The 16134-nt window shown below is 39.0% G+C and overlaps 1 pseudogene and 1 gene segment (V, D, J or C); one reads left to right on the top strand and one right to left on the bottom strand.

Moving 5' to 3' along the window:
- LOC125415264 (large ribosomal subunit protein eL28 pseudogene) overlaps positions 1 to 16134 on the bottom strand; it is an 82725-nt pseudogene that overhangs the window by 42957 nt on the left and 23634 nt on the right. The window lies entirely within an intron of this gene.
- On the top strand, positions 13026 to 14516 carry LOC148120180 (T cell receptor alpha variable 22-like). The segment is given in 2 exon segments: positions 13026 to 13364; positions 13545 to 14516. Coding segments are annotated over 2 exon segments (660 nt in total).

Here is a 16134-nt window from a genome sequence, read left to right as displayed (position 1 = left end):
TTTAAATAAATAACCCTTTTAGTGATCATAATTCCAAACTGGTACGGGATTGTTTCATGACTTTCTTCTTTATCTGGCATCCAACCTGTGGGCAAAGCCCCCATCTCCTACCCCCTGGCTCAGCTGCCTGAGGCCAGTGTGGCTTGACTCAAGCCCTCCCCAGCAGTAGCCTGTGTGTAGAGCCTGAAGTAACCTCCACGGACCTGAACAGTCTCTGTCTGCCTAATTTGATCTTTTCTGAGAGGGTTTTTAAAACTCCCCTTGCAACATGAGTCACAGAGCTCACAGCTCAAGCACAATCAAATTGTCTATGCTAAAAACCTCTTGAGGCAAAATCTCCCTTTGAAGTCCTGGCAATGCTGTTTGAAATGCTGCTGTGTTTACAGCGTGATCTTGGTCCCTGCATAGGGATACTAGTACTGCAATTGGCCTCTCTTGCAGCAGCTATGTCAAGACACCCTGCATCAGGTTGGAGCAGAGCAGTAGGGCAGGCATGCCTGGGGTGGGCTGCCCTGTTTATCAGCCACTAGAAGCTCTCTGACTTTTTGTGCTTTGTGCCTGGCCTCTGGGTTTTCTCTCTCTGTGTACTACATCTGACCTCTCAAGTGACTAATTTTTCCGAGTTTTTAAACACATAATAGAGCAGATTTTAAAACAGGATTTGTCATGATGCCTGCAGCGGTTCCAGTCAAGACTCAGAAATAGCACAATCAGCTGGTTAACAGGTAAAATGGCAGGTTTCATTTTTAATGGTACTCTTGCCATGGTTTTTGCTGCCACTTTGGAAGAAATCATAGAGGCCTATATGCCTATGGACATATCTCAATTTCCTGGTTATTAGGTTTCAGTTTCTTTCTTCATAGTGTATCATTATGGAAATATATGGCATTAATTGATAGGATTAATACCATGATAGGAAAAGCTGACTCCTTATCTAAGAGTACTAGGAACTTACCTGAAAGAGTCCAGGCTGTTGAATTTGACTTTCAGAAGTTAACACAGGGTTTTGATAAGGTAACAGACAGAATATACCTCCAGGATGGAAACTTACACGATATCCGGGGGCAGTTCAAGAAGGAGATGTTATCTTTGAAAGGAAACATTGAAACTTTGGAATCGCAGGTGCAGAATGGGGACCAGAAAATTAGTACCATAGGGAAATCACTAGAAACCTTTACAGATCAGGAGATTCAGGCCTTACGTGAGACAATGATTATGAGATTTTAAATGATTGAGGAAAATATTGGAGCTGATGTACTGGGTGAGAAGATACAAGGGCAGGATACAATGCCACTACCAGCTTTCAGAACTGGATTACCCAAGGTTTTAGGTAGATATCCTGTAATTTATTCTGACAAAGCATCAACTTCTAAAGGCTCAAAGGGAGCCAAAGAAGCTAGATGGACACCAGTACAAATGAATAACCTAAAGGAAATTAAGGAAGCTATTGTTAATTATGGCTTGCACTCTACATTTGTTAAAGAAATGATAAGAACTTGGGCTTCTAATGTTGGAGCTATGCCCCATATTTTCTCCAAGTTAGCATCAGCAGTGATCGAAGATGGATCTTCCTTGATGTTTGGAGTTTATTTCAAAGAAGAATCCAAACATATGGAACAGCAAGGGAGAGCAAAGTGTGTAGAGGTTTCCCAGGATCAAATTCTTGACATAGGAGTGTACACTGATCCACAGGTCCAAGCTCTTTGTGATAAAGAAGTATTGTCCCTATTCCACAAAGTAGCTTTGAATGCCTGGGCTAGAATTTGAGAACTAAGGAAAAAGGTAGAGTTGTGTACTACGATTAGGCAGGGACTGGGAGAACACTATACTGACTTTTTGCAAAGATTAATAAAGGCTCTGATTATGAAGGTAACAGATAAAGAAGCTAGACAACTAATTCTTGAATCGCTGGCTTGTAAAAATACAAACTTAGACTGCAAAAAGATAGTTGGGCCTTTAAGGTCTAGATCAGTACCTATGGATGAATGGATGGAGTATACCCTGAATTTTCAGACATTTAGCTATGAAAATGAATCTTGCATACGGGAAGTGATTTCCAAAGTGATGAAGGGACATCAACCTGCCAAATGTTTTAATTGCAGTAAATTAGGATCCCTGAAAAAGGATTTCAGGCAAGAAATTTCTAGGAATAACACTTCATCTGGGAATGACAGAAATAGGAAATCTTGGGTTCAGGTATATATAGGAGGTGTAGTAAAGGATGACATTGGACTAATGTATGCAGCTCAACAACAGACAGACAAGGCAATCTGATACCATCTGGAAACTCTTTGAGGAGTCTCTCAAAGGACCCCAAGACAAAAGTGGCCCAGTCATTCCCAGTAACCGTGAAGTACATATCCAACCAGGAAAATTAAAAACTCTAGAAGCTTTTTGCAAGACCATAAGGTTCAAAATCATGGCTCAAATTTGGAGGATAAGTCAGAAATTCAATTAGTAAATAAGAAGCAAATATTTTGGAAAACATCAATATATGATCAGAGACCAAAGCTGAGAGTACATATAAATGGAATTATGATTGTTGACTTGATAGACACAAGAGCAGATGTGAGTATCATCACTCCAGAATCTTGGTATCCAAATTGGCCTCTTCAAGAGGCAGATGTTTAATTACTAGGAATTGGAACCATATCTTGAGTTAAACAAAGTACAAGATGGGTTGACTGTATTGGTCTAGAAGGTCAAAGAAGAAAGCCAAGACTGTATGTAGCCAATACTGCAATAAATTTAGGGCCACGACCTGCTACAGCAATGGAATACCAGATTAACATTTCTGCAGTCCAGAAACTCCTAATTCTGGGAAGGATGTAATAAGGTACTATGCACAAAGGTCACCAGCCATTCAGGCTGTACAAGAACATAAAGCAACTAACAAACCTTTATAGGTACCAACAGTCCTACCTGAGAATGGCTAACTGAGAAGCCAATATGGGTTAAGCAATGGCCTCTACCTGAAGATAAACTGCAGGCTTTAGAACAATTTATACAGAAGCAATTAGATGCTTGGAATATTGAGGAGTGAACTAGTGCTTGGAATTCTCCTGTGTTTGTTTTAAAAAAGAAATCTGGTAAGTGGAGAATGGTGACAGATCTAAGGGCTGTCAAGAAGGTAATTCAACTTATGGGCATTCTACAGTCTGAAATTCCTCTGCATTCTCTGTTACCCAAAGGATGGCCTCTTACAGTTATTGACTTGAAGGATTGCTTCTTCACTATACCTTTACAAAAAAGGGATAGAGAAAAATTTGCCTTCACAGTGCCTACTTATATTAATTCTCAGCTTACTAGGAGATATCAGTGGACTGTCCTACCACAGGGAATGCTCAATAGCCCTGTATCAATATTTTGTAAGTCAGCCATTGGAAATAATATGTAAGCAATTCCATAAGTCTATAATTTACCATTACATGGATGACATTTTGCTATTAGACTCAAACATAGATACTTTAGAAAAAAATGTTTGAGGAAGTAAAGATAATTTTGATTAAATGGAGATTAAAAATGCTCCCGAAAAGATTCAAGGAGGAGATTCTGTTAATTACCTAGGTTACAGAGTAGGTTTACAGAAAACTAGGACATAAAAGGCACAAATTAGGAGAGAGCAATTACTGACACTTAATGACTTTCAAAGATTCTTAGGAGACATTTCCAGTCTACAACTGGCTGTTGGGATAACACCTGATCTAATAATTCATTTAAACAAAACCTTAGATGGTGACAAAGATTTAAATAGTTCCAGAGAATTAACAGCTGAAACAGAAAAGGAACTGATGATGGTTGAGGAAAAATTACAGGAGGCACATGTGGATAGGGTGAATTCAAATCTTAGCTGTATTCTAGTCATATTGCCTTGCAGAATTTCTCCTATGGGAATTTTAATGCAGAAGGAAAATATAATTTTAGAGTGGATATTTTTACCACACAAACAAGGTAAAAAATTAAAAATTTATTTAAAAATGGTCTCTGAATTAATTATAAAAGGTAAACTGAGACGTCATCAACTAGCAGGTATAGACCCAGCAGAAATTATAGTACCTTTCACTACTGATGAAATAAGTTATGGGAAGAAAATGAACCATGGCAAAAGGCCTGTGCTAATTTTCTAGGAGAAATTAATAGCAACTATCCAAAAGTGATAGACTTAAACTAATAAAAAGAACTTCTTGGATTCTTCCTCAAATTGTACATGATGCTCCAATAACTAGAGCCCACACATTTTATATTAGTGTTAATAAATCAGGGAAAGCAGGTTACAAATCAGACTAATTGAGTAAGGTGGAACAAAGCCTATATAATTCTGTCCAGAAGGCAGAATTATATACCATTCTTATGGTGCTAAGGGATTTTAAAGAACCTCTTAATATAGTTAGGGATTCGCAATATGCAGAAAGAGTTATCTTGCATATTCAAACCGCTGAATTTATATCAGATGATACAGAGTTGACTTCATTGTTTATCCAGGTACTATACATAATCAGAAATAGGCTTTGTCCGATGTACATAACATACATCCAGTCCCATACGGGTGTGTCAGGTCCTCTAGCACAGGAGAATGCAGAAATTGAGCAATTATTGATTTGAAGTATGTTACAGGCCTCAGAATTTCATAAAAAACATCACATCAATGGCAAAGGTTTAAAGAAAGAGTTTTCCATTACATGGCAACAAGCTAAGGAAATTATAAAGAGATGCCCTACTTGCTCTTTATATAACCAAACACCACTACTTGCAGTGACTAACCCAAAGGGTACTCAAAGGAATGAAATCTGGTAGATGGATGTGTTCCACTTTGCAGAATTTGGAAAATTAAAATATGTACATCACACCATTGACACTTATTCAGGCTTTCAGTAGGCAACTGATTTAAGCTCAGAAAAAGATGACTCAGTAATTACACATTTATTAGAAGTTATGGCCATCATGCGTATACCTGCACAAATAAAAACAGATAATGGTCCAGCTTATGTCTCTAGAAAAATGAAATGGTTTTTTGCTTATTATAATATTAAGCATGTTGCAGGTATATCATACAATCCGACAGGTCAAGCAGTCATAGAAAGATCAAATTGAATTATAAAAAAATATGTTAAATAAACAGAAAAGGGTGGAAAATGCCCCCAGAAATAGATTACATAATGCCTTATTAATGTTGAATTTTCTTAACGCTAATGAGAAAGGAACAGTGGCAGAAAGACATTGGATAATGGAAAAGTCTTCTGAACTAAATCAACTGGTTTATTTCAAGGATGTGCTGACCTCTCAGTGGAAGCCAGGAGATGTGCTTCATTGGGGAAGGAATTTTGCTCTTGTTTCTATAATAGAAGAAAAATTGTGGATATCATCAAACTTAATAAAGGTTTGTCTTGAAGAGGAGATACCTCTTGTGAAATAGACATTTCTACTCATCCACAATGATGATAATCATACAGGTGGTAAGAAAAACATATAGGATGGGGGCAGAATTCTGTTCTTGTCCTTGCAGGTAAAAACTCATCTTCAAAAAAAAAAACTCAAGGGACCCTGGATATTTGAATACTGATAGTTGGAACAATAACTACCCTATTAGGGACTAACAAGAAAACCAAATAGGTTCTGTAAGTATGACAATCTAAGATATATATTTATGTTTCTAAATTTATAGAGCTGGTTTTATAGTTGTACTCTGGCTCAGTCCCTCTCTAATTCCAAGCCTGTTGTTAAGAGAAAAACCCAGAGTTTCTCAAGTTTCTGTCTCATGTCAAGAGACATAATATGGGACAGCAAGAAAAATGAATTTAGAAATATCTTTTCTTTTCTTCATATCTATCATACTTTTTATTGGATATATCTATCATACCTTTCATTTAATATATGTATGTCTATATATGTTTATATAATTAATGTTTAAGTTTCCACAATGAACAATGAATTTTTCTGAAATAATCTTTGAATTTTCCAGGAAGAAGATGGAGTCCCCGTAACAACAACTCCACCTGGTTGATATGACATCATAATACTTATAGCACTGCTACAAGCCCTGTTTTGGGAGCCAGCTGCACAAGACAGTTCCAACTTGGTTAGCTGAAATGATGCACATCCTTTCCAACATTCTGGTCAGACCTACACAAAATACTCACAGACTATTTATAATCTTACCAGACATTAATCTTGAAATTTAACCATCATTTTACATTCACAGGATCCCCCAGAAAGAATGACACCCCCGTGACAGCTGGAAGTAATACTATAGGATGGCGTTTCCACTCCCAGTTAAGTTTGTCCTCAGGTTTAAGGGCATCATTTAGGGGTTGATTATAATTAGTATATGGTTGAGGGTTGAGGAAGGAATTTTATAAGCTCATGGATCTTTTTGGAAAGAAAGAGGAAAATTGGATGATGGGATAATAGATTGGAATTTGTGAGTTATTGTTTATAGATAATTATATTGGCATAGATTCTTGTATATGGATATAAAGTTAAATTATATTGAATATTGTATGCATGCATGTTTCTACCTGTTTAAAACATTTTTTGTGTATTGATATACATATATTGTATTAATATATATTTACCATATTGCAGTGTACATTTCTACCTCTGATTCAGATACTTATATATTGCTTTATATATATATATATATATATATTTACCATATTGCAATGTAAACGTACATTGTCCTCATTTATTGCACAGTTGTTTCTTCTCTTAGTCTTTAAGTTAGATAGTGATTAAGAATTATAGATTAATAGTCACCTATGTTTGTCATATTTATAGCTTGACTAATTGGGCTTTTTACATATGTAGAGATTATATTCTATATAAATAGATAATCTTCAACCTCTTCAAAGAGCTGTAGAAAATGGCATTTAATCTAGCTTAGAGTTCTGCGGTAATGAAACATAATCACTCCTGGCAACACCAATCTATTCCCGAGAGATTTTTGAGCACCAAAGACACTCCACTTGGAGCTTGTCTTCTTCATGGCAAAATCGGCCTCTCGGCAAGAAACTGCCCATACCTCTACTACTGACAAAATACTTAGTATCCAGAAATGGATAAGCAGAACTGTCAAATCTTGCCAAGACAGGGTAAGACAGTTTTGAAAAAATCTCTTGCTGGTTAAAAATCATCTGTTAGTTATTCTAGGCCTTAGCCAAAGTTGGTTGCTTCAGTGCTGCAAACTTGACTTTGGGTGATTGCCCAGATAGCCAGTTGTCTCTGTGATTTGTTGCGTGTTTTTGGAAGTTGTTTGGTTGCACTTCCTAATTATTCAGGTAACATTATTTCTCTTCTCAGGTCTTCAATGAGGTTGAAGACTAGATAATTGTAGCTACTTTCATCTCATGACTTGGCCAAGTTATTTTTTATACAAGACTTAAGCCAGTTGGGAAAGGATATTTGTTCTTATTGTATGTAATTTTGTAGTAGGTTTAAAACTCTCTAACTTAAACAAAAGGGGAGGTGCTATGGGAGTGCCTTCCACTCCTTCAGCCAATAGCCACTGAAATACCAGCCCACTGGGGCGAGGTCTATTTCTCTTTACAAAGGAGTGGCAGCCCTCTGCTCCCTCTCTTGGTTCCGGCCTTGGTTCCGGCTCTTGGTCCAGTGACTAGACTTCTTTCCTGGCTGTCAGTGTTCTGTAAGTTTTACCCCTAAAATAAATACCCCTTTGAATTCTAACTGGTGTGGGATTGATTCACGCATTAGTGTGGAAGAGGGCAGAATAGAGGGAGGAATGTGAGGGAGGGACAACTAACACTAAAGTGTAGCATGATTAGCATAAACCCAGAGACAGATGCTGGGGTTCAACCTGAAGTTCAGAAAAGCAAAGCAGTCAGTCACCGACTCCTATCTCTACCTCAGTCCTAAATGACGAATCCTGCCTCCATGATCCTCAGAATAAGACTACCTATGAGAGCTGTATCCTCTGGTCTCATATATCTCTCTAGGGCTAGGATTAAAGGCATGCACCACTACCATCCAGTTTCTATGGGAAAGTAGTGTGGCTACTGGCATTAAACATGTGTATTACCACTGCCTGGTCTATAAGGCTGACCAGTGACTATTTTACTCTCTAATCTTTAGGCAAGTTTTATTTATTAAAATATGAATAAATTATCAGTACACTAAAAACATTTTGTAAAAAAAATCACATATTCCAACGAAGATGAAGTCTAGCAATAACCTATGAGTATAAACACAGATGTAAAAGGCAGTTTGACATCACCATTTATCAAAATAACAACAGCAATTTATGCTTAGGGACTATGAACCATGGAATTGTTGGACATCTTGTGGTACTAGGCATAAATTCCCTCCTGTTGAACAGGCTTCAAATCTAATCAGAAAGCATTATTATTCTGTAGCAGTGAGGACACATATTACCTGGAAATTCAGTACCTCAGCATGCCATGTCCAGCTCTGGTTAATACTATTGCTATTCTTTCTTCCCCATCAACCTGTATAGGACCTTCTAGGCCTATGAAAGTTAAGCAGTAGGGAGGACCTTTCCACAGACAGTTCAAAGTTGATTTCCCCACGTCATGCAACAGTAGAATGTGTTGTTTTCATACATAGGATCTCACCATCTAGTTATGATGGGCAACCGAGAACCATGACAATAGCCTGTGTTCTTGTTCTTTTGTATACTTTTGGGGCCTCTGAACAATAAAAGCCATGCCTGATACTGAGACTGCTATTTAATAAATTCATGCAATTTCTGCAAAGCTAGATATATGCATGTAAAAATCATAATATGAAGAAAAAATAATATGAGTATTAATGTGATAAATTATTTTATTAAGATATTCTTTTTAGAACATGTAGGTGATCAGTTATCCAGATTGGAAGAATATTTAATGTGGGGTTAAAGAACACATGCTCCAGAGTCCCTCACTCAAACAGACTCAAGTTCTCAGAAGAGCACAGTGGTGTGATCACAAGGTCCTCGGTTTTAAATTATGTTCAAAAATTAAAACATTTTAAGGACTGTTCTTCCTCAAATACCCCTCAACTATAATTTTCATCTTCTAGGTGATGATAAAGAAAGCATAATCATATTAAGAATATTAAGAATCTGACTGAGTTGGACTTATTCATGTGCCCCACTGTCTCCTTATTGTACACTTATGTGTACCATAAAGATTCTACAGCCTTTAGTTAATGGCAATTTATATTATGACTATTTATTTCTTGGTTACTTAGCTCAAAGTCGTGTTGGTTTAGTTCATTTCCAGGAATTTTCTAGAGTTGGAATCGGAGTCTCTCCTTTCTGCTTCCCGTAGTCTTTCCCGCTTTCACTGCTCACTACGGCCACACTGTGCACTCTGATCTGTCCAAAGAGGATTCCGTCCTTTGTGTTCTTCCTTTGACACAAAATTTCCTCGTTGAATGCTACCCGTTAAGGTTCTCAATGACTTCATTTCGATTGATAACACACGGACTCATGCACACATGCAAGAGGGAGGGAGAGAGGAGAGAGAGAGAGAGAGAGAGAGAGAGAGAGAGAGAGAGAGAGAGAGACTAGTTAATATTCAAAATACCTTGCGCACGAGAGAATTGTGGTAGTGGAATTGAAATGTGATGCTCATAACTCTCTTTTACCAAGGTGTCCATGCATGGCATATTCTTCTCCTGTGGGCAGGACCTAGACACTTCTGAATCAAGTAATATTTTATAAGAATGGCAAAGGGACTGTACAGGAAACTAAATCTCTCATTAGTTTGATGTATGTTGAATTTGACTCTGAGTTCATCAAAGTGAAGATTGTCTGCACCAGGTTTGCTGCTTATTATTTTAATGTACATTTATAATGTTTATTCAAATTTGTTATCTCTAATTTACTCTTCATATGCTAACATATCTGCAATATTCCTAGCAACATCAATCACATCTTTTTCTCAGGCATTTTGATGGCATTGTGTAGAACTCTGGAAACTATGCAGAGTATGATTCCTATGTCCCTGGTACTAGTTCTGAAATATGTAAAGATGCTGCAGTTTCCTCACTCTAAAATGTGTATTCTCCCATTTCAGGTCATAGTTATATTCTTTTAAAAAAGAGCTTATGAGCTTTGTACTTAGAAAGCATTAAGCTTCCTCTGTGCATGAAGAAAAATCCTGGGATTCACACTGGGAAGTCAGCAAAGACAGTGGGAGTCCACTGCAGCTGTGAACTTGTTGTTTCTCAATAGTCCTCTAGAGGGCACTCCTTTCTAAAAGGTACATGGAGCTTTTATAGATTAGAGCAAACCTACAGAAAACTTCCTTCTCCCCTCCCCATACCCTGCGACACCTCTCTCTCCTTATACCCCTCATGCCCCTTTGATGTTATGCCTCCTGTGTTCTACTACCCTACTTCTTTCTCTTAAGCCTTTCACTTGTCCTAATGGTCTGGTTCTAGTTTCCTGGCTTCTGTAGAAGGGGATATAGAGGGTTCTGTGAGGATTTGGAGGAGAAGTAGAGTGGTGGTAGATACTAGCTGAGTACGTTATGGTCATGTATGAAATTGATAGTTATTTTTAAACCTCTTCCAGTACTGCAGTAGAACATGCTTTATACAGATGCCAGAGAATGACCAAGGTAAAGATAGTATCTCTTTTCACTGTCTCTCCAATGTCCTCAGGATGAAGGTATCTAAGCCCTCTTAAGCTCAGAGCAACCTCTGTCGACCTCTCTTACTCTTCAGGCTGTATTTGCTTCCTGGGAATCTCCAGGGAGGTGTGAGCTGCTTCCTGCTCACCTTGGTGACCTTGATGTTGATCCTGAGGCTCAGAGTAGCCCTACTAACCACTGTCCCTCTGCTTTATGCCATTGTCAATAGAATAAATACTGCTGTTTCCCTCTAAACATGGTCCCTCTTTGCTCCTGAGCTTTCACACAACACTGATACTGAAGAAGGATGCAGAGCCCAGTTGGTATCCCAGACTGATAACTGCATCTGTGCATCTGCAGCTTCTGCTCTGTATCTGGGGGGCTGCTGCTCATCTGCTGTCCTTCAGAGTCTTTTTTTTCTCATGTGCAGCACCCTCAAATGGGTCTCCAGAACCTTCTAAACTCACACCAGAAAGCCAGCTTGTCTCAGGCATGGAGCGTCTTCAGACTGAGTGCAGGAAGGATGAAAACTATGTCTACTTGGGGATCCATGACAATGGAACCGAGGGAGCTGGGTGTTCCTCTGCCCTGAGTCACAAGTGCAGAGTTGGACACAAACCACCTGAGACTTGCAGAATAAGAGACCAGGGTCCCAGCCTCAGGCATTTTCAAGGAGTTGGTATGTCCTGTAAATCAACAGTATATGGAAAGTGGAATCTTGAGAAATGCTTCATGCTTAGGGTATAGATCTTAGTTGCCATTTATTTGTTTTTCATTTTGGAAGAAAAGATCTGTGTTCTCTCCTTCAGTATAATTTTGAACCAGACAAGAAAATGTCCTTCACAGAATTTTTTTTCACCTAGGTCTAAATTCTAGCAAATTATCCTACAGCATTGGAAGTCACTAACTGGCCTAATACTGTTAGAATTAATGGTGGGCTGAGAAGGCATAAGGTCGGCTGTGTTTTGCGGGATATTAGATTACACAGTGTGAAGAGATGTTTAACCTCCTTGCTTGTCTAAGGCACATTCTGATTGATTTAATAAAGATCTGGAAGGACAATAGCTTAGACAATGATAGGCAAGACTTCTGGGCACAGATAGAAACTCGGGGAAGAATCTGGAGCAGAGGATTAGCCAGTGAGAAGCAGGGGAAGTCAGACATACACAAGGAGGAGAGATAATGAGACATACGGCATAACATAAATTAATATAAATGGGTTAATTTAAGTTTTAAGAGCTGGTGGGAATAAGCCAAAGATAAGGACAAGATTTCATACTTAATAAGAAATGTCGGTGTCATTATTGGGAGCTGGAGATACAAAGAAAACAAGGCATTGCTGTGAGTTATTGTTGAGGCAGTTGCTTATTTTTTATAACTAGTCTCGTTTCTCAGGCAGTCATCTTTATGGTGAAGATTTTGAAATACATTCCTCCATTTCTATGAACTCAAGAGCATTGTCCCCTGCAGTCACCATGTGCAATAGCACAGCAGCAGCTGGCCCTGTCACTGAGAATGCAGCACTCCTGCATTAGCTTCCCCAACCCTCTTCATTCCTATGTGGTCATATTTTTAAACTACATTTAGAACAAACCATGACATGGCAGGAGTGTTCCAATTTTAAAATGCATTCCAAAACTATGAAACTATTACATTACACTGTCATTATGTTCCTGTTTTATTTTTGTTGCTGTTTGTTTGTTTTCCTTTTTCCTATCGCGGTCATTTCACTTCAGTTATTTCACAGGTGAAGGTTGTTTCCAATGTTTATGATAGTGGGTCTGTGTAAATGTCTGGTACTTTTATACATGTTCTAGGAAGAACAGAAGAGGGAATTCTTTCCCCAGGAGTTGGATTTAGAGGCAGCTGTGAGCCACCTGAAATAGATGAACTAAGGCCTCCAGGAAAGACAGACCTTTATCTGCTGGGCCATCTCTCAGGCCCCAGTAAAGGGTCTTTAGTCAGAACATGTATCTGTTTCCTGAGGTAAACCTTTAACTGCTGCTTCTTTGAGTCGGCTACGTCTTCTTACAGCTGAGACTTGTTCTCTTTGGGAGGGGCTGGTCCTCTCCTGCTTCCAGGATTCCAAACTGCATACAACACCAGAGTTATCTCAAAATGCTCCACACACTGATGTAGATGGAGACTGTTGTCTAGACTTTAATAATGACACATAAATAAACTATATTAATTACAATACTGTTCGGCCAAAAGTTTAGGCATAATTTTAACTAACTCTTACATCTTAAATTAATCTATTTCTATTAATCTGTGTATCACCATGAAGCTGTGGCCTACCAGTAATGTTCTCATTAGGAGCTGGCATCTTCCTCCTTTGGTAGCTACATGACGTCTCATGACATCTCTCTGACTCCACCTACTTTCTCTCTATATCTCTGATCTGATTTCTCACCCGACTTTAGTATACTAAGCTACTGACAGAAACAGTTTCTTTAAAAACTGAGGATAATAAAACACATTTGGAGCATACAGAGGGGAATCACACATAGCCCTGTGCTCCAGTCAGACTCTCAATCAGATCTGGTTTGGGAGGAGCTTCAGTCTCAGAAGGCAGGGAAGGAACTAAGCAGTATCTGACCTGGCAGGGTCGCTGGATGGAGCTGACTGGTTCCAGGAGGAGAGACACTTCAACAGCCATCCTGACATCACAGCCCAGGGGTTGGTTACTTGCTTCTGTCTCCAGCAGCCAGACAAGCACCATGAAGAGGCTGCTGTGCTCTCTGCTGGGGCTGCTGTGCACCCAGGTTTGCTGTGAGTGTGGCTGTTCACATTCAAGGGACAGAGATGGTTCTTCTCAGCACTTGGGAGGGTGGGGAAGCAGCTCAGGGGTTCTGCAGAATTCCCTTCTTCTCAGAGGACACAGGGGTGTGTTCAGGGTTCTGTGGATGCTTAATGACCACCATCTGTGTCTCTTTCTCTGTTTCTAATCAGGGGTGAACGGGCAGCAAGTGAAGCAGAGTCCTGTGTCCTTGGTGCTGCAGGAGGGAGAGAGCACAGAGCTGCAGTGCAACTTTTCCACCACTGCAAACCGAATGCAATGGTTTTACCAAAGCCCTGGGGGACACCTCATCAGCCTGTTTTACAATCCTTCTGGAACAAAGCAGAGTGGAAGACTGAAGTCCACGACGGTCATCCAGGAACGCCGCAGCTCTTTGTCCATTTCCTCCACTCAGACCACAGACTCAGGCACTTATTTCTGTGCTGTGGATCCACAGTGCTCCCCACACACCTGCAGCCAGTACACAAACCTTCAGCTGGGTGGGTGTGGCCCAACCAGTCAGAAGACATCAGGAAGCTATGACAGAGAACTGCCTGGTTTAGTAACCCTTTCCTTCAGTGGCAGAGTTGTACCCTCAGGTAGTCTCCTGGCCCCAAATATTCAAGACTTTGGTTTTGCCTTCAATTCTCAATATATACTCCCTCTTGAAGCATAAATATCCTACTTAGAACTAAAAGACAAGTTGATGGGAGGGCAGAATCAATGTGATCATTTACATCACAGTCTGCTGAACTCACAAAGGATGAACAGAGAAGGTATTTTAAAGCAAAGGCAGGCTTCCAGGTAACCCTGCTGTGGACAGGGTCAGGGTTAGTGAGGAGAAAACAAGCTGCAGCAACAGCAAGAACATCAAGCCTTGGAAGATACAGAAAGTGCCGATAGCTGGATGCACTTGCTTCCTTTCTGTTGTGGTGACAAAGATCTCTGAAAAAAAGCAACATAGAATGTGAAAGGATTTCTTTAGCTTTTACTTAGATTTTCTAGTCCATTATTGTTGGTCATCACATCAGTAACTCAAACAGAACATTATAACAGAAACTATGGAGGAACTCTACTGCTAACTCAGTCAGACTCATGCTTAAGAAGCTTTCTTATGTGATCTAGGATACTGTCCCACAGAATGGTGCCACCCATAGTGAGCTGGTCTCCATTCAATTTAAAATAAAAAAAATGATGTTTGGAGTCTTAATATTATTTTATTGAATTTATGGAAGAATTTGAGGTAAATTAAAGCTACAGAATCTTCTAATTCATTATTTTTACTTCCATTTTAATATATTTAACTTTATTTATTATTGCTTCAAACTCCTCTAGACGGAGATATAAATGTCTTTAAGAAAACAAAGAGAACAGCGACTATAAGAAAGAACTCAAATATATCTTGTTCAACTAAGTTTAAAGAGAATATCCAAAAAGTCTTGTAACTCAATAAAAGAGAATGAATAATTCATTCTAAAGTGAGTCAAATGAGCAGACCCTGTGCAAAGAAATGTATATGTGATGAGGACAAATGATTAGGATTAGTTACAGATTATGCTGGTTTAGTAAGTTGTAGTTGTAGGTTCTTCTCCAAGATCCAAGGCTTCACTAGCAGACGGAGGTCATTGCAGAAACCAGAACCAGTCAAGGTGTTTGGTGGTGGAGTCTAGTCCCTCTGGCTATGTCTACAATCTAACTCCTGCACCTAAGGCTCAGGAAACCCTGAAGAAGAGAGGATGAAAGATGATCAGTGCCAGAGTAACAAGGACTGTGCTGTGAAATTGTGTCTCTTAGGAATGTCAGTATCCACACCCAAGAACTTTCACTGACACGACTGCCTAAATGTGAGCTGAAAAAGACTAATTGCTATGTAAAGTTTCATGTGGAAAGAGCACAAAGTATCAGTCCTAGCTCATGAGCTACTGATGTGGGAGTCCCCGCTATGTGCTGTGATTACCATTAATGAATAAAGAAACTGCCTTGGCCTGTTGATAGGGCAGAACTTAGGTAGGTAGGGAAGACAGAACTGAATGCTGTGAGAAGGAAGGCAGAGTGGGGAGATGCCATGGATCTGCCACCAGAAATAGAAGTGCTGAAACTTTGCTGGTAAGCCATAACCTCATGGTGATACAAAGATTAATGGGAGGGGTTAAATTAATATGTAAGAGTTAGCCAATAAGAAGTTAGAGCTAATGGATCGAACAGTCATTTAATTAATACAGTTTCTCAGTGTGGTTATTTTGGGGCTAACCTAGCTGGGCGGCTAGGACAAGAAGCAGTCCTTTTCCTAGTAGCTACTGGCAGGTAGGGAATGCTGATAGTTGGAGACAGGTTTTCCCGGGGAAGAGTGTACCAACTAGTTATTCAATACAGACTGGTCTGCCTAAAAACATACAAACAAGTAACATTGTACAGATAAGAGTATTGCATTTGTATATTTAAGAAACATATGTTTATACATGTATGTGCAATAACCATTAAAGAAAGAACTGATCTTGAAGTTGAAAGTAAGCAAAGACAGATGTAAAGAACGTTTTGGAAGAAGGAACTACTGTGATTGTATTAAAATCAAAGAAATAAATGATAAAAGTGAAAGAAAAATAAACTTTATAGTTTACTAATTGTGTGTACAGTCTATATATGGGGTCAATAAAATATGACCCATGTGAAATTCAAATATTTGTCTATTTTATAAACCTTTGTTGTATATAATGAGCATTGTTATATCTTTTTGTCTTGTGAATGGCTTCTCTCAGTCTCCAG

The sequence above is a fragment of the Myodes glareolus genome, chromosome 12 (assembly GCF_982192425.1).
Source record: "Myodes glareolus chromosome 12, mMyoGla1.1, whole genome shotgun sequence".
Lineage (NCBI taxonomy): Eukaryota > Metazoa > Chordata > Mammalia > Rodentia > Cricetidae > Myodes > Myodes glareolus.
This window is presented reverse-complemented; position numbering and strand designations above follow the sequence as displayed.